The 23909-nt window shown below is 51.4% G+C and overlaps 2 protein-coding genes across 17 annotated transcripts in view; both read left to right on the top strand.

Annotated features, from left to right (window-relative positions):
• RALGPS1 (Ral GEF with PH domain and SH3 binding motif 1) overlaps nucleotides 1-15263 on the top strand; it is a 331320-nt gene extending 316057 nt beyond the window's left edge. For 9 of the 13 annotated variants that reach the window (XM_066367128.1, XM_066367125.1, XM_066367131.1 and 6 more), the window contains 6 exons: nucleotides 2796-2879; nucleotides 4174-4279; nucleotides 5410-5502; nucleotides 5656-5761; nucleotides 6792-6883; nucleotides 10809-15263. In XM_066367128.1, the coding sequence (XP_066223225.1) occupies nucleotides 2796-2879; nucleotides 4174-4279; nucleotides 5410-5502; nucleotides 5656-5761; nucleotides 6792-6883; nucleotides 10809-10838 (511 nt within the window). In that variant the 3' untranslated portion in view covers nucleotides 10839-15263. Of the gene's footprint in view, nucleotides 1-2795; nucleotides 2880-4173; nucleotides 4280-5409; nucleotides 5503-5655; nucleotides 5762-6791; nucleotides 6884-10808 lie in introns of those variants that run through there. The other 4 variants (XM_066367126.1, XM_066367130.1, XM_066367127.1 and 1 more) reach the window with 3 other exon arrangements.
• A 1877-nt stretch (nucleotides 15264-17140) lies between these two features.
• The window catches only part of GARNL3 (GTPase activating Rap/RanGAP domain like 3), a 129022-nt gene continuing 122253 nt past the window's right edge, over nucleotides 17141-23909 (top strand). For all 4 annotated transcript variants that reach the window (XM_066367107.1, XM_066367105.1, XM_066367106.1 and 1 more), the window contains exon 1: nucleotides 17141-17396. In XM_066367107.1, coding sequence (XP_066223204.1) covers nucleotides 17305-17396 — 92 coding nt within the window. In that variant the 5' untranslated portion in view covers nucleotides 17141-17304. The remainder of the gene's footprint in view (nucleotides 17397-23909) is intronic.

Here is a 23909-nt window from a genome sequence, read left to right as displayed (position 1 = left end):
GCGCCACCCACTCTTCCTTCTCCTAGTGTTGTGACCTTGGGCAAGTTACTACACCTCGCCAAGCCTCAGGCTGCCGTGCTCTCAGGTGGGGGGTCAGAATAGTGCCTGCCTCACAGAATTGTTTGGTTAAACAAGATTGATGAATGAATACCACTCAGCACATATCTGGCCCCCATCACCCCTCCATCACCCCTTTATCACCCCCATTCCTCCTTCATCACCCCATCACCCATCACCCCACTGTCCCATCATCCCATCACTGCCATCACCATCTCGCACACCCTTAGGGACTGAGGCGTTCTGCTTGGTTGCCAGCCTACATCTCCCCAGACCGACTTCTCACCAGGAGGGCTGTCTGCTGCAGTCCTCCTTCCTTCCACCCCTAAGATCCATCCCTGGGAGGGGACATTAAAATGGCCTTCCTGGGATATGTTCTGTTCAGCCACGTGTTCCCAGCATGATCCGGGAAAGGTGGCCGTGGTCTGGAGTGGCAGTCCCCATGTCTGTCAGAGAAATTCCGTGATTTCTGGAGCTCATCAAAGACCACTGCCCATTCATTTAGTTTTCTGTGGCCCTGAAATTGAAATAACAAATCTCCTCACAGCAGGACAGTGACCCGATTGTCCCTGGCTGCTCTGTGCTGGTGCTAGGCTGCCACAGGCCAGCGCTGCCCCACCCATCACACCCTCCTCCAGCCCTGCAGGGCTCCCCCTGGGACCCGGCCCCCAAGGCATGCTGGCCGCCACAGCCCTGACTCTTCTCCTAAAGGCTGGCCTCGGGGAAGAGTCTCCTTTACTCTGCCCTTCGAGGCCAGGGTCACTCCCCCAGGCTCCAGGGGGATGGGCTCTGACTTCTCCCACCTGGAGCAGAGGAACTAACAGGGGCTCTCCACTCACACCGGAGAGCCAGCCTCTCTCTGTGAGCAGTTGTGCCCCCATACCTAGAGACAGGCGAGTGCCGTGGGACAGGTGGCTCCACCTCCTTGAGCCTCAGTTTCCCCTTCTAAGACAGGCTGAGAGCAGTCTCCCTCACCAAGCTGGGTGGGATGTTGTCTCATAACAGCTACACAACAGCAGCTGCTCTTTAGTGCCATGAAGCCAAAACCACCAGGAAAACACCCCATCGGGGAAGCCTAGGGACCCAGGCGGTGTCTCCACCCCCGGAGATCCCTGGCCTGAGCACGGTATGCCCATGCCGTCTCCTGGCCCGGTCAGTGTGAGCTGCAGCGGAAACCTACAAGAAGTGGTGCCTGGAGAGGAGAGTACCAGGAAGCCCCCACAGTGCAGGCACGTGGGACACATTAGCCTCTCCCCACCCTGAAAGCTGTGGGAGGGGCTGGGGCCACCGAGTCAGACAAGCCTGGCTTCTAGTCCTGGCTGACTGAGCGCATGCCTCTGCCAAGTGTCCTCATGTCACTGAGCCTCAGGTTCCCCTTTCTGGTGAGCACAGTGGGGCCTGAAGAAAGCTCCAGTGTAGGAAGGAGTGCATGGCCTAGCACCTAGGAGCACTCACTAAGCAGTGACTTACCTGTGAGACACCCCCGTGGCCTCATGTCCCTGTCCTCCCCACCAGCCCGGTGCATTTGGGAGCACCTTACTCCTTTAGGAAGAGCTCAAGGGAAACCTGCTTGAGAGGCTAGACTGGCTGGAAGATGCTGGTTTAGAGCTCTTTGTCAGCACGTCAGTCCTGCCGAACATCTGTTAAGTATGCAGCCACATACTGTCCCCAAAAAAGGGACAGAATGATGGGGAGAAGGTAGCACCCACCGCGCCACCCAGTCTAAGAGACTACTGATAATCGCGACAGTCCCACATTTTCCTGGAGTACTGGGCAGAGAAGACTGAGAAGAAAAGTTAAGGGAAAGGGCCAGAGGACCCAGCTCTGGGGAGGGACGCCACCTCCACCTCTGTACCAGCAGCAGCTCAGCAGGAATTAAGGTCGAAAGAGGAGATAGCCACTGTGCACAGGGGACATCACCACAGCAAAGTTCGCTGTCGGACCCTGCCCTGGCCCATAAGAAATCCCCGGGTACGACCGGAGGCAGTCTGTGAGTGAGCCTGCCAAGCAGCCTGCTTATGTGCTTATGCACAGGACTGTGACGTGCGCTGTCACACCCAGTTGTGAGGTGCTCATTGGTGTTGCCAGTCATGGTGGGACACTGAAGCTCTTCAGACAGTAGAGCAGATTCTTCATGTCCTGTAGAGCAGTGGTCACCAACCCCCGGGCCGCGGACCGGTACCGGGCCGTGGGCCATTTGGTACTGGTCCGCAGAGAAAGAATAAATCATTTACATTATTTCCATTTTATTTATATTTAAGTCTGAACAATGCTTTATTTTTAAAAAAATGACCAGATTCCCTGTTACATCCATCTAAAACTCATTCTTGAAGCTTGTCTCGGTCATGTGATACATTTATACGTCCCACCCTAAAGGCCAGTCCGTGAAAATATTTTCTGACATTAAACTGGTCCATGGCCCAAAAAAGGTTGGGGGCCACTGCTGTAGAGTATCTCATCCCCTCACTGCATTGCAAGCCTCTTAAGAAAATAATTGCCGGGAGACTGGGGCGGGGGTGGAGGGAGGCTTGCCCAGGTGGAGGCCCTGGGGGTGTTTGTTCTCTGACCTGGCAGCTCAGATGTGCCCAGATGTGCTTATAGCGTCACCGAGGAAGCTGGGGGAAGAGTTGGGTTTGGGGCTTCCTGAGCTAATGACCACAGTCTGAGATGCTCTTGCCTCCTTCAGAGTATCTGGTCTTTGCAGCCTGTTGCTAAAACTCCACATTCTTCCTCTGAAGCAGGGGACGTCTCTACGCCACACTGGGGCCCAACTGGCGGGTTCCAGTTAGGAATTCTCCCAGAACACGGAGCTGTGTCTACAGGTATTCATTTATTTGTGTGTTTGTCTATTCAGCAAATAGCTATAGGGTGCTGGTTGGATACCAAGCACTGTGCTAGAGACTGAACGAGATGGACACGCCTCTGCCTCGGTTCATGAGGCTGCTGCTATGGGAGAGACAGACACGGGACAGAGAACCACAGGTGCCGGCCGGCCCAGAGAAGGGGGACGCTCTGGGAGGGAAGAGCAGGGGAGGCTCTGGAGAAAGGGGAGGCCCTTTTTCTGAAGAAAAGCCTGGAGGAGTGATAGGCATTAATCTGATTAAATAAAGAAAGGGAAGGCAGACGGTTATAAGAGTGCCCCCTGGCAAAGGGGACAGTCCCCAGAGCCTTGAGGAGGAAGAGCAGGGTGATTCAGAATGAAGGAAAGTCAGTGTTGGAAGGAATGAGAGAGGGGAGAGCAGTGTGAGATGAGGCGGAAAAGGTGGGCGCAACCACGTTCAAAAGGGGGTGAGGGTGGTGGTCTCAAGGCAGTGGAAGCTTTGGGTGTGGGGGGGGAGAGGTGGCATGACCCGGTCATCCTGGCTGCATGTGGAGAGCACACGGGAGAAAGAAGGCGAGAATGGACAGTCAGTCAAAGGAAGATCAAGTTTGGGGGAGTGGGTTGGCTGAGGTGGACAGTCAAGCATTGCAGGGGTGGAGGGGTAAGAGAAGAAACCCCTCGGTTTCTGGCTCAAGCAGCCAGTAGATGGTGGTGCTGTTCAGTACAGTGGGATAAGAGAGCAGCCTCCGGAAGGGGTCCTCCCTGATGGAGGTGGCTGGGGCCGGTGCCTGGCCAGTGAGCCAGTGAGCCATGAGCCAAAGCTCCTGCTCTTAGAGCAAGGTCTGGGCTCGTGCTGCGCTTGGGCGTCTTCATCTATAGGTGGCGCCCGAATCCTCATGGCAGAGGGTGAGAGGAGCCCTGAGGAAGAGATGCGGGGCATGACAGTGTGTGGGTCCCCTGCACCCCCTTCTCATTCCACCCCACTTCCCGCTTCCTCGATGCTCCTCCCAGTCACCTGTCAGCATAGAAAGGAGGGGCCGCATAGTCCAGTCCCCAAGCTCCCCAAGTAGAGAGGGAGCCGTCACAGAGGTCAGGACAGGGTGTGGGTGCTGCTAGAGGCCTGGGTTACAGGGAGCTTGGTCACCAAACCTAGAGGCTTGTGACACTCAGACAAGTGACGGAGGAGGACTTCGCAGGCGTGGGGGAGCCCAGGGCCACCTCCCTTCACGCTGTCCTGTGCCCAGCTTTGCCCTGCCCGGTGATCCAGGCCATGTGTGACTGGCGTCTCCCCGCAGCCCCACCGGCCCATGCATCTGTACGCTGGGGAGCTCAGCAGCAGTGCCCACCATGGAGGGGCCTTTGAGAAGGAAAACTCTGCTCAAGGAAGGACGGAAGCCCGCGGTGAGTGCAGACACACCTCGGTGAGGGGCCTAGGCTCTGGAGACCAGCTCACTGGGGGTCCAGCTCAGCTTCTCCATCTGTAAAGTGGGATAAAGTAGTGCGAGAATGTTAGGTGCACAGCAGCACAGACAATGAGCAGGCAGTGTGCAGGAGCCTGGCTGTCACCTCGAGGACCAGGGGAAGCCTGGTGACCTAGGGAGTCACGGTGGGTGCTGCCCCTGAGAAGGGCAGCACAACCCGGGATATTCCCAGATCCCATCTCTCCCCCACGGCATCAGCATCATAAAACAGGTCACAACAAGCCAGGGAGTCAGGAGGCCTCTCGGGCTGCCCCTGTGAAATGCGCCTGCTTGCTTTGCCTTGCTCTCCGGCTCTGGCCCCCGCCTGCCTGTCCACTGTCCTTAGCACCGCTTGGAGATGTCCCCTCCTACCGACAGACATGAAGATGCCAGGGCCCTGGTCCATGTGCCACCTCCAGACGCTCCTCTGTCTTCAGGTGCCAGACAGTTCGTGGGTGAGAAGGAATTTCACCCCAGCCCTAGGCTACACTCTGTTCTTGGACCCAAAGTGTCACAAAACATCCTCCGACATGGGGCTCTGTATTGAGTCTGTTGTGCCAACCTGCCTGCCTCTATCCTGTACCCAGAGTTCATGCCCCAGCCACTCAGAGGCCAGAGCAAGACAGTATCCTAAAAGCAGTGTTTTCCCAAATGCTGGTTGGCCCAACAGGGGCGAGGAAATCAGTTCAGGAGGCCGTGACCCAGGTTTTGAGTAGAACAGAATAGAAAGTCATGGAGTGCCTTACACTGAGGAAAGGTAAGTGTTGTGTCGTGAAGCCCCTTTCAGTCTGATGCACACATGTGTCATGTACACCACAGGTGTCCTCAGAAAGGTCTGAAGGCCACTGAACACGAAGGGCTCTCTGAGTGAAAGAGCGGAGAGGAGAGTTGGGGCTTAGAGCTCCTGAGCTCAGACGCAGTGATGAGAACAGTCTGTCTCTTCTAGGTCTTGTGTGGAGGTGGCATTGAGGGGCGTGGGGGCCAGGGACTGGGTAGGAGGAAGGGCTGGGTCTGTGCTCACACAGCCGGGGGCCCTGCCTCCACCACTCACAGCATTGTCTTCTTGTGTAGCTGTCCTCGTGGACCAGATACTGGGTCATACTCTCAGGATCCACCCTCCTGTACTATGGAGCCAAGTCTTTGCGGGGCACAGACAGAAAACACGTAAGTGCCATGAAAGGACTCTGTGCTGGGACCTGATCTTGCGGGAACTGCAGGGAGTGGGTGGGGGTGGGAAGGAACCTTCCCTAACCCAGGTCCGCCTTCTTGGGGAGGGGAGGGTGTGAGCCTCCTGGCTACGCTGTTGTTCTTCTCCAGTATAAATCCACACCTGGCAAGAAGGTCTCCATCGTGGGCTGGATGGTGCAGCTACCTGATGACCCTGAGCACCCAGACATCTTCCAGCTGAATAACCCCGACAAAGGTAGGCGGCGGCCAAGCCAGGCGCCTGCAGCTCCTCTGGCTGTCTGCTCTTCTGCTAAATGTGCATTTTGAGTAATAGAAACTTTTGAAGCTATGCTTTTCCTTTGCTTTAGGTTCTGATGTTCACAGGATCCTGTTGCTAGTCCACGAAAGCTGTTTAGATCATGGTCATTGTCACTGAGCAGCCGTGCTGGGTGAGGCACGCTCATGTGGCTGGCGGGTCTTGGGGGATTTCAGGGACACCCCAGATGTCACCTATGCCTGGAGACTCTGGCAGGGTCCTGATCCAAGGCCAAATCAGAGAGAACCCTTTTACAAAAGCTCCAGCTTTAATTTGCCCATTGTCTCCCAGTTCCTCTTGGTCTGTGCTTACACCTTGACTATGCTGGGAAGAAGGGAAAGTTCTGGGCACCATCTTGTCCAGGAGTCCTGTCTGCATTGTCATTCAGATAAGGTCATACTAGTCTCCTTGGTAGCCCCTGTCACATGACACAACCCCAAACTGCCCAGGCCTTGGATTCTAAATTGCTAGAATAATCACAATATCCATGATTTTATCTCTAAGAGAAACCACACGTTTTCATATCACATATTGTTGTAGACATCTCAGAATGCCATTTACACTCATCTCTTTGAAATTACAGTACAGCTTCAGACCTGCCCTGGACCTTGTATCGTGAATCAATAAAGAAGCACATCTAGAACTGGATCACTTCTCTGTTTTTTAGTAGTTTGATCACTGTATTTCAGTATTCATTTTATTTTATGTATTTGAAAAATAATTGCTCTGAGAAGGGTTCACAGCCTTCATCAGAGTCAAAGGCACCATGGCCCGAAAAATATTAAGAGCCTTGATCCAAAAGGCAGCCCAGAAGCACAGGCGGTCCTCCTCAGCAAGCCCAGGTTTGCGTCCGGCTGCTCCTGACCTTTCTTCATTTAGTCACCAATGTCCACGTTCATCTTCATGTCACAACACAGGCAGACGCTCCTCTGTGACCCTCTTCTTAACCAATGGTTTCTCTACCTGCCAGGCAATGTTTACAAGTTCCAGACTGGTTCCCGGTTCCATGCAATCCTGTGGCACAAGCATTTGGATGATGCATGTAAAAGCAACAGGCCTCAGGTAAAGTCACAAAGATCCTGCTTGTCCTCTGAAATGCCCCCTCCTACCTTTGGAACTAGGGGTCCATTGAAAACAGGCTCCCTTCTTCCCTCAGAGCCTATCAGGTAGGCTAGCAGACGAACTCTTGGACCAGCCTTTTCCCATGAGACAGGGCACCCCTGCTCGGCTTACAGCGAGGCCCGGCTTCAGACCAGCACTTGAATCTAGTCTCTGTGTTTTGCCCTCTAGAGGAAATACACTGAAATATCCATGGGGACAGTTAGGTGGCAGGTGCCACACCACCCCAAGGTTTAGGCCACAGCATCTGTTTAGATCATCCCGCTAAGGGTTGGTTCATGGAATACCCCTGACTGACTGACTGGCTTCCTGGCTCTCACAATCCTTTGGAATAGTAATAATAACAGCTGCTGTGTTGAGGGCCAACCATGGCAGCTGATCATGGGGCTCCGGGTTACTGGCCTGGCTTTGGCTCGGTCCCCACCCCCACCCCAGCCTCAGGTGTTGCTCAAAATGCTTCACGTGCGGGAATTGGCCCAGTCCTCCCAACATCCCTGTGAAGTAGGTTCTCTCACTGGCTCCATTTTACACCAAGGACACTGAGGCTCAGAAAGTGGCAGACACTAATTGTGGGACCTAACCCAGGTCTGCCCCGCACCAAAGTCTGTACTTGTCACCCTGAGCTCTTCCCTCTCACGCCTTCCATGGCTTGTGAGAAGAATGGCTGCCCAGCCCTCTGCACCAGGGGAGGCTGGAGCTTGCTGACCCTGGGAGTCAGGCGGGCAGGCAGCACTGGACTGCTGGGACCAGGGCTGGTGCTCCTGTCCCTCAGCCGCCCTGAGGTCCCCAGGGATCAGCCAGGAGACAGAGCTGGGGAGTTAGGGTCCTCCATTTGAGAAAGAGCGCCAGAGCTTAGAGTAGCTGGTGGCAGCTTGAGGCTTCAGGTGGGAGCAGCTGGGAGGCAGCAGCCCCAGATGGGAGGGGACCTCAGCAGAGGTGAGTTCACACCAGCACCAGAAACACCGGTCTGGGAGCAGAGGGCTTCAGCTGTGTTGGTCACAGCACATCACAGATTTTCTGGCCCTTCTAAGTGGTTCTCATAGGCAGCAGGGAGGTCTCTAGTGGCAGGTTCCCTCATTCTGTGCTATTTGGTCCTATTCAGGATTTTCTTCTGTAACAGAGATGTGCACATACATGACAAGCTGATCAAGTAAAAAACTAGAAAGCAGAATTAACAGAGTCTTTGACAAAGTAAACAGTAGGACAAGACCCACACAGGGATAAACTTGAGGGACCACGAGGAAGTTGAAAATTAATTGCATTAGAGTGTTGACTGAGAGCCCCGCCCAGAGGGAATCTGTCTGAGCCATGTACTCACACGTGTGCACAGTGTGCTGGTAAGAATGCCCACTGCAGCACTGTCCTGGATAGAAAAAGGAACCTGGAGACCTCAGTGACCCCAGTCAGTCTCTGTTGTGCAGCACCCAACAGCCATTAGAAAGACGGGCAGATCCCTGTGGCCCCTCAAAAGTGGCGGGACATAAGGGAAGAGCCAAGTGTCAAAACATAGGTAAGGGTGCTTTTGTTTGTATTAAGATACATGTGCATAATTGTTATTTGAATGTTTGTGCATATAAAAATTTTAAATAATACATAAGAAACTATAACTCTGGTTTCTAGAGTGCTTACATATATTTTTCACATTTTAAAAAATGTAGCAGCCCTGGCCAGTTGGCTCAGTGGTAGAGTGTCGGTCGGCCTGGAGTGTGGAAGTTCCAAGTTTGATTCCTGGCCAGGGCACACAGGAGAAGTGCCCATCTGCTTCTCCATCCTTCCCCCTCTCCTTTTTCTCTTTTTCTTCCCCTCCTGCAGCCAAGGCTCCATTGGAGCAAAGTTGGCCCAGGCGCTGAGAATGGCTCCATGGCCTCTGCCTCAGGTGCTAGAATGGCTCTGGTCGCAACAGAGCAATGCCCCAGATGGGCAGAGCATCGCCCCCTGGTGGGCATGCTGGGTGGGTCCCGGTCAGGCTCATGCGGGAGTCTATCTGACTGCCTCCCTGCTTCTGACTTCAGAAAAATACAAAAAACAAACAAACAAACAAAAAATGGGATTGCCTGTCTACACAATGGAGAGACCAAGGGTTTTGATTTTTGGTGGCCAGTCACCTTAAGATTATAGCAAGTGAACAAGGCGTCAGGGCTTGAACAAGTCTGATGTCACCACAGCCTTAAGAGAGAAAGGAGGTCATGATCTCCTCCTCACTGGTCATACCGTGCGTGTCTGGGGGCCCTCCTTAGTGCAGAGTGACCTGGGAGCAGGAGGCTGGGGTGGCTCTGGGTGTGACAGCGAGCAGCAGCCCTGAGGTGGGCCACCAGGCTGGTGGGGGAGGGTAGAGACAGGGCCTTGGTGTTAGTTAGTGGCAGCACTGTCAGGCCTCAGCCGGGAAAGCCCACTGTCTGTCCCTGAAAGGACAGCCGTGCGTGGCAGCAGGGTCACAGTAGGTAGCAGGGAACTGGGTCAGGCCCAGATGGCAGAGCAGGCATTCGGTCGGAAGGACGAGTGGGCTGAATTCCACGTGTGGCAGATGCAGGTGCCATGTCCAGGTTTTGCTACTTTTCGGTGTTTTTGTCCAATTTTTAGACTTGGGGAGGGTTGTTTTTTATTTTTTCTATTCTTTTTCTATTTCTAATTTACTTGCAACCACGTATTCCTACTCTATTCTGTATATAATACTAAGACGCCGGCAACAAGGGAATAGTTCGCCACAGAGGGTTATTTCAGCGAGCCACAGCCACAAGGGGGGGCGCAAGGACACGGCAGAAATGCACCCACTCCCGTGGGAAGGCCCAGTGACTGTGATGACTTACCTTTTAGGGGGAATTGCATTTCTTAAAATTGTTTGTACTGACATTCATACCTCATGCCCCATAACTCCTGATTCGTTTGTTTACTGTCCCTATAAAATGTTAGCACATGTACTGATTCCTTCATGTACTGTCTGGGGACATTTTTAATCTTTTCTAATGAATAGAACCATAACCATGAATTTTCTTGTGTAATTGGCTTTTCTCCTGCAGTGTGTCCCTAAGAGTCATCTGTGTCAATGTGTGCAGCTTTCATTCATTTTCTTATTCTGATTTTTTTTTTAATCAGTTCTTCTGTCAGTGATCCCAAAAACAATTTCCTGGTTTTTGCTGTTTTGAACAGTCCTTCCTCACCATTCTGAACTGTCTCCCGGCAGAAGAAGGTGCACTTTTTCCAATTCATGACTTTGATCACACTGACACCCGGATGGATTTGTTTTTGATCAAATTGCTTCTTATCACATCCTCCTGGAACTCTCGGCAATGCGAGGGGAGGAGGCCTGGGGCTGGGTGTGTGTTAGCAGCTTTGACGACAGTGTAACACCCGGACCTTGGGGCTGGTGGCCCCCAGTAAAGGCAGCCAGGATCATGTCCTGGGAACTTAGCTATGGGAAGATCCTGGGGTTGCCAATCTCCCCAAACTTACTCCTTGTGCTTCCCCCTGCCACTCTTGCTGCCTCTGCCCCCTATTCTTGCAGGATCTGTGTCCTCAGTTTTATTTGGACCCAGGGATAGTGGTTGAGAGCATGGGCTCTGGTGTCTTATCCCTGACACTTACTGGCCATGTACTTCACCTCTCTAAGCCTCAGTTTCCTCATCTTTATAATGGTAACACTTCCAGTACCTGCCTTATGGGGTTGTTTGAGGACACGATGCATGTGAAGTATTCAGAGCAGTGCCTGGCACACAGCAGTCACTTAACAAGTAGTGGTGGTGATTAGTGCTGTCCCCTCTCCCCAGCTGACCTGCTCATTCACAGACTAACTAGGCCAGGCTTTAGGGACTGCCCCTTGTCCCCATCTGAAAGGTTGGACTTTGACAAAAAGCTGAGCTTTCTCTTCTAGGTACCTGCAAACCTTATGTCATTTGAATAAGTCTCTGCAGGACTTGGCGTGACTTCAGAGGCTTCTGGGAGCCCTGCCTGGGACTGGTGATGAGTGCAGGTCCTGGGCTCAGGCCATTGGCCAGGGTCCTGGGAGACTCACAGCTGGACTCTATGGGATGCAGCCTGTGGTCTCACAGTCCAGAGGGCCCTGCCAGTGCGGGACCTGCCGCCGGTCCCCAGTGACTCTTGTGACACTCATCAGCAGCTACATCTGCACTCCCTCTCTGGGCCCTCGTCCATCCACCAGCTGCTCGCTCCTGCGACTAGAGAGCACTCGGCCCACGTTGGGTCCCCGTGCTTTCTCCTGCACACAGAGTGCAGTGTGAACCTGCGGGAGGGGCCAGAGAAGGAGAAGGTTGTGGAACTGGCTTTTTACAGCCCAAGTATGAGGAGTTGCTCGCCGACAGGGCTCCCTCAGATTTTGTACCACCAGAAACGTCCTCTGTGTGTATGTGCCGTGTATGTGTGCATGTGAGCGAGTGTGAACTCTTGGAGAAACATGCATTTTGGCACAAGACTCATGACATCGCACACTTCATTGGCTTCGAGGCCGTGCTTTACCCTTCAGTGAAAGCCTTGTCCACCAAGGGAGGTCAGAGTGAGAGCCCAGACCCCTCCTGTGTTAAGGGTCCCTCGCATTCTTTTACTGTAAACAAACAATGCCTTAAATTGTGTCTTGTGTTCTGTTCCTATGGGTGCTATTCATCTGGAGGCCTGCTCCTGGGCCTGGGTCCCTTCCAGGCCTTGTTGGTGTCAGCTCTTCTGAGACAGGCCCTGGCGTCAGGACTGTGGACTGGGCCGCTGGCCTGCTTGCTTCTGCCCTTCCCTTCCTGCAGGGCCTGGAGGCCCGTTTCTTCCCATCCCTCCACCACGCCAGAATGGGGAGCCGGGACACTTCTCCCCGTGTCTCAGAGCAGCGCGGAGGCCTCCACACTTGCCGTGAACGGCTGCCCCAGCCTTTCCCCGACTGGCCAAGGCTTCTACTCCTGTCATCTCAACCCTCTGCCTCCACTGCCAGGGTGGGCCCACCGGGATTTCTGCTGCCACGGGGGAGCTGAGCGACACTGAGGCCTTAAGTTCCCCCAGTAGTAACCCCGAACCCAGTCACCAGCAAGTTCTCCACCATCCAAGTCCAAGGACATAATTGTTGATGACCATGGTGACGAGGGCAAAGCCCCGGAGAGTGAATGGCCCACACTCTGCATTCAGTTAAGAGTTTGTCACATGAATGGCATTCTTTGTCACTGTCATATTTTTAAGTGACTTTTATTTTGTACAAATATATTTTTATTCAAAATAATGAATAAAAATTAACTTTATTTATGGTAGCTTTATCACCATAGCTCACCTTTCCCTCCCCCTTTTTCTTTCTAATCTGGGTGTCCTAATTCTGAAAAGGAAATCCTAAAATGATTTTCTGAAAGAAACTGAATTTCTGAGTCCTTGTTGTTATTATGGTTTCATAGCTACACGGATCAGACATCAAAGCACTTATAACAGTGTCTGGACAAGATACTTCAAAACAACATCTTAACCAGTGAACTATAATAAGTCAATTTCAAAACAACTGAAGGACCCACCACTGTATTTTGATCAAATGGTGAGAACTTTTCTGAAAATCTGAATGAATTGGTGAGGAAAGGTGTTATCCTCAGGATCTTACTTTGTGGTCGAGCCTTGCTGTGCTCCATAACCCTCCTTTGGGGCAAAGTTTCGAGCATGCCAGGAGAAACTCCAGATGGTAAAGTGATGTCCTCACACATCAGCCATTGTTGATTTGCACACCCGCCCATAGCTGGGGTCCAGATGCGTGCACCTAACTCATAGCGAGAACTATGCAAATTAGCAGCTAGAGGCTGAATGAAAACACCAAACGCTTCAAACACCTCTCACCAGAACCATTCAGCATTAATTCTGACCTATATTCAATCTGATTCTGCCTGTTAATTTTTAAAAAATCTTAAGTTTGGATGAATATGTGAGACCAGTACATCAGCTACTTATTTTCCTTGTATTTCCCATTTTTCAGTTGTCCTTGGTTTTCTCAAAATATAGATGTCAATCCATAAACCCCAGAATTTTTGGCTCCACTAAATCAGATCATTTTCTGCCTTGTACAAATTTTTCTTCTCTTTCACATATGTTTTCTTCCAAACCTAATTTTGCAGTTCTTTTCAAAGTGTTTAGTCTTTTTACTAATTGAGACTGATCCCATATCCTCTCCTAGAAATATTCTTAGGTTGGATTCAGACCTCATTGGCAGACTTCCTGTAGGACTGCTACTAACCTTGAACTGGCAGAGGAGTCCTGGAGGCACTGAGGGACACGGGCTCTCCCAGCAGGGGTCCGGGGCCACGCCTGTGAGTGAAGTCCAGGTTGTCTTTCCAGCACTGGTTTGTCCCTCAACCTGCAGGCGAGGAGCCCGCGAGGCCGGGGCAGAAGGAAGGGCCAGGCGTGAAACCCTAAGAGGAAAAGTCTGTGATGGGTTCTCACCCTAGAAGAAAGTGTGTGCTCTTTGCTCTCTGACTGTCCTTCGTGCACAAATGTTTGTGAAACCATTGAAGATGGTATGTCTTGCATGCATATGCTGTATCTTTTTTTTTTTTTTTTAAGCAAACAGGTCATGACATCCCAAAAGGAAAATTATAGAATGCTGTCTACAGACCGGAGTAGGTAGCTGGTACTACAATGCCCAAGAACAGCCCCCTCACCTCTTCCCAGGTGTACTTTAAACCCCTTTGAGTTGAACATGTTTTGTAACTCAAGGTCAGCCGAGTGCGTTCTGACAACTGAAACACTTCCTGGAGGATTGATTTGATGAACAGTAGTAGAAGTATTGTTCTGAGCATGCTCAGTGAGAGAGTGTGGCCTCTTCTTCCCTGAAGAAACCGGTCCATCACCCTGTCCCACTGTGGAACCTAAAGAGGAAGATACTTGAAGGGATTCTGTTTGGGAAAGAACCCGCTTTCTCTTGCCAGTTGAACTTATAAAACCATTTCTTTTCTTGCCAAGATGGCCAGTATTTCTTTAATCATCTTCCTCCCACCTCCCAAACCCAAGATGTATATCTTTTAGGATGCCATTTACAGGTGGAAAATGGTCCATGAAAACAGGAAGCCATTTGGAAGCAGAGACTGCTTTAATTTCACAGGTAGAGTCTAGAGCTCCTACTCACATCCCTGATGCTTATAACCAGGTGAACATTGCCAAAAACACAACCTAACTTATGTTTCGTGACTTCATAAATGACTTTCACCAGCCCCACATCATACTTACATGTTGGCTGATTTCATGTTTAAAAAAGAACGAAACAAGAATCCTTTGGGGGAAAAAAAATTGATTCTCTGTGCAAAACCACCCATTTGTTCATTCGTTCACATTTCCAGTGAGTGCTTCCTGTGTGCCAGGCTCTACCCAGGATATAAATGACTGCGAACAAGACAGACCGATCCCTGCCCTCAGGAAGCTGAGCACTTAATGAACAAATAATCCTCACACTGCATCTCTGGCAAGACCCTGCCTGTGTCCCAGCACTGAGTACAAACCCTGTGCAGAGTCCTCCGGAAATGCTTCAAGAAGCTCAACAGACTGAACAGCCTCTTGCCCGGAGCGTTCAGTTGCACTGATGACAAGATGGAGTCATTGTCCGAGAAGCTGGCTGGTGCAGAAAAGGCAGGCACGGAGCTATGGCTGGGCACACAGAGGACCCCGAGGTGGAATGAGAACAGAGTCAGCATGTTCACAGTATTTACTTCAGACGTGTTTGGGTTTTCATAGTAAATGCAAGTACAGTGTGAGTGAGAGCTGCATTTCTTGAACGTTGAAGACTTGCACCATGGACCACTTCCCAGGCTGCACAAGTAGGTGTACACCAGAGGCAGCCCGAAGTCCCTGTCACAGCAGCAATGACATGAACGTCTGTCTGTTCATAACCACTCATTTCCTTACCCATTTCTGAACAACTGTGACCATTCGGTAATGAAACAATAGTAATTACTTTATTAGTATGGTATAATCTTTAAATAAATTTTGTGCCAAAATGCATGGTTTTTCACTTAGCATTCAAAAGGTTGCATAGAGAGTATTTTAAGTATCAATTTCTTATGTATTCTTCAAAGTAAGTTGAAAATCAGTTTCTACATTTTAATTCGTTTCCTGTTGAATATGTTGCCCTTTGCATGCAGTTGTGTAAGGACTTTCTCTAATTCCTGTGAAGTGTCTCACCCACAGTAACACTGAACATCAACCCTCTGGGATTCTTTAGATTTTTGGTGAAGTATTTTGTTACCTCAGTCTTGTATCAAGTTGCTGTATTTTTCAGCTTGTTACACTGATAATAATTGTCTCACTAATTAAATACTTTAATGTACAAACATCTTTGTTTACTTTGAAATTAAATGTGTTTTCCAATGAATATTGCTCAGTTTATTAAAGTCATGTGCATTTCACTTAGTGAACAGTTGGTGTACCAGATACAGACATGAAGATGTGGGGCGCTCAGGGCTCTGTTAAGAGGTTATTAGAACATAAACAACACATAGGAACAGTAACTCAGAAACGACAGTCAGTGCTGTGGACACCTAGGGAGGGAGGGGGGAGCCTGGGGAGGATTTAAAGGACAGTGGACATTTGGAGATTCATTTCAGAGACCTCTGAACACATGGAGGGCAGAGAAGGCAGAGGAAAGAAAGGAGGAGGAGCAGGATGAGGTCAGGAAAAGAGCCAACCCAGTCTCACTGAGTAAAGGATTTTGGGGAGTAACGGGACCTAAATCTGAAAAGATGTGTCAGAGAAAATTAATGATGTTAAGCAAAAGCCAGAAATCCACTCTAGTGTGCTTAAGAGAAAACGGACTGTCTTACAAGGTGAGGAGGCTTAGAAGGGTTGTCTCCTGGAAAACTGAGGGGAGGACCAAAGTGGAGTCTGGGGGCCAGAAGGAGAAATGGAAGGTCTCCTACACCTCTATCCCTCTCCCCTTCATTCTCTCTCCGGCCTGGCTTCTCTGTGGGAGGGTGCAGCAAGCAAAGGATTCCTGGGAAAGCAAGTTGAGACAGAATGCACCAGAGGGACAATGATCTAAGTTGATCATGGGAGCCCCTGGCCCTGCCTGCCTGTTTCCCAGCTAGTGCCTTCCAAAGCTACAGTGGCTGATTCTTCAAGCTCATGCCCCCCCCCCACACACAAACACACACACTTCTCAGGCTCTACACCATCCCAGGTCTAGGCCAGCGCGACCACACCTCCCTAGTCCAGACAGGCTCTGCCAATTGAGGGACCCTAGTTCACCTCCTTCACAATTGAGATGGCACAGTGACCTCCAGCTTTACCAAGATAGGGTTGTGCCCTGGGCCCCAGTGTAATGCCCAAGGGCTCTAAGACCAACACATTTGACTTGAGGAGGAGGAAAGAGGGGTATGGTGGTTATCACACGAGTCAAGAGTGATGCAGTCAAGACTTGAACCCAAGATTGGTAGCCTGCAAAGATCCAGCTCCTCGGGCTCACTGCATCAGACGCCACAAACGACCACCAGCAGACAGCACTACCTCCTTTTGGTGAGTGAAGAGACCCTTGAACTAACATAGACTGTGCGGTGGAATGCCTATTTAGCCTCGAAGGTGGCCTGGTACCCACTGCACACAGAGAGCCAGGGCCCTGACACCCGCAGAGATGAAGCGGGTGGGCGGGGCCAGATGCGGGCGAGGCCTGTGGGGGCGGGGCTGAGGGCAGAGCCCTGTCCCCCGCAGGGTTGAGGAGGGCCGTTAGAGTGAGGCCCTCAGTGTGGGGACTTTGAAGAGAAAAAGTGGGGTCGTGCCCGTGGGCGAGACACGGGGAAGGGCGGCCTCCAGGGGAGAAGGTGCCACATTAGAAAGGGCAGAGGGTAATGCGATGTGGAGGAGGAACGCCCCAGGGAGCCAAACCGTGGGGTGAGGGTGGGGGTCGCGCGCGAGCTCAGCAGTGGAGGGGTAAGTGGGCGGGGCCGGAGCCAGTGCCGAGGCTCAGGGAGAGCGAGGGGCGGGGCCGGGCCGTGGCCCTTACTTACAGAGAGGACCGAGTGGGCTTTCCGGCAGGCCAAGCAGCGGTGCGGAGAGCCGGCTCGGGAACCGGGAACCGAGCGGGCCGGCGCAGGGTGGGCGTGGCTGGGGTGCGGGGTGGGGCCCGGGAACCAGCTGAGGCGCGTGGACTGGGCTGAAGTTCATGGGAGGAGGTGGGGAGAACCGGGAGGAACCTAGCCCCCTCTGAGGGGCAAGCGGCGGGAGGGGCCGAGGTTCGGGGCGGCTCTGGACCCGGCTGAGGGGCAAGAAGGGAGCTTGGCCGAAGTTCCGGGCGGGGCAGGGGCGGGGCCTCGGCCACGGAGGCGCGCGGGGCGGGGCGTGGGCTGCGGCGCGGGAGCCGAGCCCCGCCGACGCCCGAGCCCACCCGAGTGCGCCCGAGCCCGCGGTCCCCGCCCGGGGCGATGGAGCCGGAGCTGGGTGGGGAGGCCGCTGCGCTCCTGCGGCAGAAGAGGGCGGCGCTGCGGCGCAGGGGGTGCAGCTTCGAGAGCCCCAGGTACCGCGGCCGGGAGGGGCGGGAGCGAGGAGCTGGCCACGTGGGGGGTCGGGGTGCCGGTAGGAGGAAACCGAGGGCTCCGGGGGCAGCGACGCGGGGTGGGGTCGCTGCGGGGTTGAGGGTATCCGGCGGGGAGCCTGGGCGGAGCGGCCGGGGGTTGTGGGGGTCTGGGCCGCCTGAGCGGCCGGTGCGATTAGGGGGTCGCCCCGGAGAAGCACCTAGCGAGCGTCGGGAATCCAGCCTAGACGAGGCTCCGGCAAAGTGTCGGTTCTGTGGCAGGCCCGGAGCAAAGCCGTGGCTCCAGGCGGATTTCAGGCTGTGGAGAATGCGCCCTGTTCGCCTCGTAAATTGGTCAAGGACAAGGTCGTGAAATAGCCCCGCTAAAGTCCATGGGGGGGTCTCCCTCTGCCCTAAGACCCAGGCCCGCTGCAGCCCCCTCCCCACCCTCGCTCCGAGGGTCGCGCACACCTGCTGTCTCACGGCCCCGCCCATCCTGGCGCGGTGAGGCCCCCGGCAGGTGGGTGCTTCGTGCCCCTCTGACCTGCTGCCTCCTCTCCTCCGTCCCCGGTGCCCGGGCCCCTCCTGGCCCCCGGCCGCGGCCTGGGGAACTCTCCTGAGACATTTCGTTCCTTCTCCCTGGAACCTTGCCCCACAGACACGCCCTCCCCCGTCGGGCTTGGCGACGCTCCCTCTGCTTTACCAGACTCGTTCTCATCAGAGAGCATTTTCTTAACTCGGAGTGCCTTCTCCCGCTCCAACATCGCTAAAGTTGGCCCTGCCATTTTTCAGCCCTGCCCCGCCCCTCGCTTCTTCTAGATGACTCCAGCAGCCTCCCCACTAGACTTCACGTCTTTATTCTTTCTCCTCTCCAATCCACATCCTCACTGGCCGCTGGAGGGGTCTTATGAAAACTGTCAGTTCTGTCCCTCCGCTGCCTAACCGCCGCCACCCCTGCCCACCTCCTGCCTGCCACCAGCAGCAGCTCTATCTCCCACAGCAGTTTATGGGGACTGGGGTAGGGGACAAGGAGAAAAATAGGAGGTAGGACTCTGATCCTCACTGAAGCCAAAAAGAAGATTCAATTGTTAGGCTAAAAAACATACCAGGATCCTTGATATGAGGTATAAGGTCCTGGCATGCCTTGCCTGACCCTTGGTGCTCCCACAGCCCTAGGCGAGAGTAGAAGCATCGTTAGAATAGGGACCATGGCTGTCCTCTTGTTACGGCTCTGTCCCCCAGACCTGACTCAGGCCTGGCCCGTCGCAGACATTTACTATGTGTTGAATTGATTAAATGCCTGACTAGCTGGTAATTCTTCTCATGTTGTGTTTTTTCCTCATCAGTGCCTTTACTCATATGTCCTTTCTCTACTTAGAATAGTCTTTTACCTGTCAGATAATTTCTACCCCTTCTCCTTTGGGAACACTTCCCTGAAGCCCAGGCTGAGTTCTGTGCTGTATCAGCTATCTGTGCACATATCTGCTCCTCCATGGTGTGCAGTTATCTGGGTAATACATCCCCCCTCCCACTACTGGGAAAACCAGACAAATACACTCTTGTGGTGCTTACAGTCTTGTTGCTGGAACATGGGGATGAGAAAAAGTGTACCAAGAGATGAGGCTGAAAAAATGAGCCCCAAGCTGGTTCCAGGCTGAACTCTGGCATGAGAAAGAATGTTTCCATCAGCACTGTCCAGTAGAATTATTTTTTTAGATGAGAGGAGGGTACATAGTGAGGCAGACTCCCACCCACATGTGCCCTGACTGGGATCCACTCGGGAACCCTGTCTGGGGGCCAGTGCTCCAGTACGGAGCTATTTTTAGTGCCTGAGGCTGATATGCTCCTAGGGAGCTATCCTCAGCCCCATGGGGCATGCTCAAACCAATCAAGCCACTGCCTGTGAGAGGTGAAGAGAGAGAGAGAAGGGGGGTAGGGGGTGAAGCAGATGGACACTTCTCCTGTGTGCCCTGTCCAGGAATCAAACCTGGGGTGTCCATATGCCAGCTGGTGCTCTACCCATTGAGCCACAGGCCAGGGCCCCAATAGAGCTTTCAAGTGATTCTATAACCTCTGCTGTCTGATAGCGTAGATCAGGGGTAGTCAACCTTTTTATACCTACCGCCCACTTTTGTATCTCTGTTAGTAGTAAAATTTTCTAACCACCCACCAGTTCCACAGTAATGGTGATTTATAAAGTAGGGAAGTAACTTTACTTTATAAAATTTATAAAGCAGAGTTACAGCAAGTTAAAGCATATAATAATAATTACTTACCAAGTACTTTATGTTGGATTTTCACTAAGTTTGGCAGAATAAATCTTTATAAAACAACTTACTATAGTTAAATTTATCTTTTGTTTATACTTTGGTTGCTCCGCTACTGCCCACCATGAAAGCTGTAACCAGATTGGGACCAAAGCTCGTAGGGACCAGGTTGACTACCACTGGCATAGACACTAGTCACCTCTGGCTATTGAGCACTTGAAATATGGCTAATGCAACTAAGAACGTTAATTTTAAATTTTATTTAAATTTAACTTAAATTTAAATAGCCACACATTATTTATATAATAATATCATGGAGTGTTAGATAGAGAAAAAATATTCTGGAGGCCAAGAAATCAGTCTCTCAGGTGTGAGGATAAAGGAGGGTGATAGAAGTGAGAATTCAGAGGAAGAAAAAATATTTTCTATTTAGTGCGGTCCAATATTGTAAACATTAGATTCTCTATGTTTATATGGTCTATATGGTCCAATATTGACCATCTGATTCTCTTCCCTCCCTCTCCCCCTTCTCTTTCTCTAATGTTTACAATATTGGACCACACTAAATAGAAAATATTTTTTCTTCCTCTGAATTCTCACTTCTATCACCCTCCTTTATCCTCACACCTGAGAGACTGATTTCTTGGCCTCCAGAATATTTTTTCTCTATCTAACACTCCATGATATTATTATATAAACCTTAGAAATAATGCATACCACTTTTCTGTTGACAAAAATAGTTTGTCGGAGGACAATTTATTCAACTCATCGTTTATTACAGTACATACAGTTTATTGCCAGTTTTTCACTCTTAATAAGACACATTGAATCCATATACATAAGCCTGTGTATGAGGAGGTAATCATTTCCTTAAGATAAATTTATGGAAATGATGAGGCCCTGCCCAGTTGGCTCAGTGGATAGAGCGTCAGGCCAGTATGTGGACGACCGGCTTCTGTCCCCCATCAGGGCACACATGAGAAGCGACCATCTGATTCTCTTCCCTCCCTCTCCCCCTTCTCTTTCTCTTCCTCTCCAAGAGCCAGTGGCTGGATTGTTTTGAGCATTAGTCCCAGGTGCTGAGGGTAGATTGCTTGGTCCAAGCATCAGGTGGATCCTGGTTGGGGCGCATGTGGGAGTCTCTCTCTCTATCCCCCCTCTGCTCACTTTAAAATAAAAAGAAAGGAAGAAACTATGAGGATTCTTGAATCCAAGAAAATAAACATTTGGCATAATACCAAATTGCCCACTGGATAGTTTGGCTGTTCATAGTTCTCCCAAGAACTTATAAATGTGCCTGTTTTTACTCATCTCATGTGAGGCATTATTATTTATAAATATTTGCCAAAGCTGTGACTAGTTTTAATTTTTTTGTTTAGTGTGGAGGTGAAAATTTTCTCATATTTACTTATAATTTGCATTTCTTTTCTTTCTTTTTTTTTTTTTTTTTTCTGAAGCTGGAAACGGGGAGAGACAGTCAGACAGACTCCCGCATGCGCCCAACCGGGATCCACCCGGCATGCCCACCAGGGGCGATGCTCTGCCCACCAGGGGGCGATGCTCTGCCCCTCCGGGGCGTCGCTCCGCCGCGACCAGAGCTACTCTAGCGCCTGGGGCCGAGGCCAAGGAGCCATCCCCAGCGCCCGGGCCATCCTTGCTCCAATGGAGCCCCGGCTGCGGGAGGGGAAGAGAGAGACAGAGAGGAAGGGGGGGGTGGAGAAGCAAATGGGCGCTTCCCCTATGTGCCCTGGCCGGGAATCGAACCCAGGTCCCCCGCATGCCAGGCTGACGCTCTACTGCTGAGCCAACCGGGCGGGCCAACTTGCATTTCTTTTTAGTGAAATATATACATGCATTTTGTCTGTTTTTCCTTTAGAATGTTTATTTTTTTCCTTAGTGAATGAGAGCACTTTTTATTTGTTGAGTGAATTACCTTTTTGGTCAAATATTTCTTGCAGTTTATTATTTGCCTTTTAACTTTGTTTATGGTATTTCTTAATAAAGTTTTTACTAGGGCCCTGGCCAGTTGGCTTAGTGGTAGAGCGCCGGCCTGGCATGCAGGTGTCCCGGGTTCGATTCCCTGCCAGGGCACACAGGAGAAGCACCCATCTCCTTCTCCACCCCTCCCCCCTCCTTCCTCTCTGTCTCTCTCTTCCCCTCCCACAGCCAAGGCTCCATTGGAGCAAAGTGGGCCCCGACCGCTGAGGATGGCTCTATGGCCTCTGCCTCAAGCACTAGAATGGCTCTGGTTGCAACAAAGCAACGCCCCAGATGGGCGGAGCATCACCCCCTGGTGGGCATGTTGGGTGGATCCCGGTCGGGTGCGTGCGGGAGTCTGTCTGACTGCCTCCCCATTTCCAACTTCAGAAAAATACCAAAAAAAAAAAAAAAAAGTTTTTACTATCTGTTCTTAAATTTAGTCAGATCTTTTTATTCTTCCTGTTTGTGCTTAATTAGAAAAGACTTCTCTAACTGAAAGCATATCAGTGTCCATCTATAATTTCTATTTTTAAATAGAATCCCTGTTTAATCTATTAATCAAAATTGTCTAACTTTTATTTTTTTGTTTTTTGACAGAGACAGAGTAAGAGGGAGGGGCAGATAGGGACAGACAGGAAGGGAGAGAGATGAGAAGCATCAATTCTTCATTGCAGCTCCTTAGTTGTTCATTGATTGCTTTCTCATGTGTGCCTTGACCAGGGTGGGGTGTGTGGGGATACAGCTGGCTCAAGCCAGCGACCATGGGGTCATATCTATGATCCCATGCTCAAGCCAGCGACCCCGTACTCAAGCTGGTGAGCTCGCACTGAAGCCGGCGACCTTAGGGTTTCGAACCTGGGTCCTCTGCGTCCCAGTCCAATGCTTTATCCACTGCGTCACCACCTGGTCAGGCAAAGATTGTCTTAGTTGAGACTATTAAGAGCTAACTTTTGTTGGACAGACATGGTAGGCTCTTAGGGCCAACAGAAGCCAAATTGCCTGTGAAACCTCCTCACCGTACAGTGTGTGGGTGCCCACCCTGCGCCTGTTGTTCCAGAAAGGCCAGGCAGTAATGGGTGTGTGGGAGTTCAGAAAGCTCTGCGGGTGAATCTGACGGGCACCAGGGCCAAGAGCCTCTCCTCATTTGTGGGCGTGTTGCCAAGTCAGCCTCCCTCATTCCAGAGTCCTCACTTTCCATTTCCTACTGGACAGGTTTAAATGCTTCGTATCTGGGGCCTTTCAGAATCTGGTTTAATTATATTTACACAATCATCTTGTGGACATCAGGGAAAAGAGGCATTACTTTTAGGATGGCAACTGTCTTTGCTAAATCTCCCCCAGCAGCTCTGAAAACTGGTGGGCAGATGTAGCACATAATGAACATAAAGGAGCAAGGAGTGGCCCACGGGGTAGGCATCCAGGCAGGGAGCAGTGAGAAAGACCGGCTAGGGAATCTGGAGGCGCGTATGCTGTTAAACCACTTGCCCTAGATGTGTATGTGTCCTAATTTTGTAGGAAGGCGATCAGATAGTGTTCAAGAACGAGGGCTTTGGAATGAGACAGGCCGGGGGTCAAGTTTCTGCTCTTTCACTGTTACATGTGGCCTTGGACAAGTTGCTTAACCCCTCTCAGCCTTGGGAAACTCATTTGAAAAATGACAGGAACGCTTGCCTCACAATATTGATGTGAGCTTTAAATGAGCTGATTTATGCGAAGAGCCAAAAAACAGTGTCTGGCACAAAGCACACTAAATGGTAGCTTTTACAGATAGAAATGATTAACACCTGTATGAAAGTTCTCTGCCTTCCCCCTTCCCTTGCTTTATTAAAATTCTAACTTTGCCCGTTCAATTTTTCTTCCTCTTCTGCCCTCAGAACAAGGTCCTGCCTTGCTTTTTCACATTCTTGAGCTGCAGATATAGGAAGGGACGGATTGAGGAGAAGGACAATAGGTACAGAGGGTGCCGGCTAGGTCTGGCTGGAAAGAAACGTTTAGGGGGTGATTTAGAGGTGAGAGGTACAAAAAACACCTGCTTTGTATGAGGGATGCCAACAGATCTTCCTGTTGTTTTTGTTGCTTCAAGACATATTTCACCCTGGCCAGTTGCGGACATCCCAGGTTTGATCCCCGGTCAGGGCACACAAGAGAAGCAACTATCTGCTTCTCTTCCCCTTCCTCTCCCCTTCTGTCTCTCTTCCAGTCTTGCAGCCAGTGGCTCGGCTCGGCCGAGCATTGGCCCTGGATGCTGAGAATAGCTTGGTTGGTCCAA

The sequence above is a fragment of the Saccopteryx leptura genome, chromosome 2 (assembly GCF_036850995.1).
Source record: "Saccopteryx leptura isolate mSacLep1 chromosome 2, mSacLep1_pri_phased_curated, whole genome shotgun sequence".
Classification (NCBI taxonomy): Eukaryota; Metazoa; Chordata; class Mammalia; order Chiroptera; family Emballonuridae; genus Saccopteryx; species Saccopteryx leptura.
The sequence above is the reverse complement of the archived record's forward strand: the minus strand, read 5'-3'. Positions and strand labels throughout refer to the sequence as shown.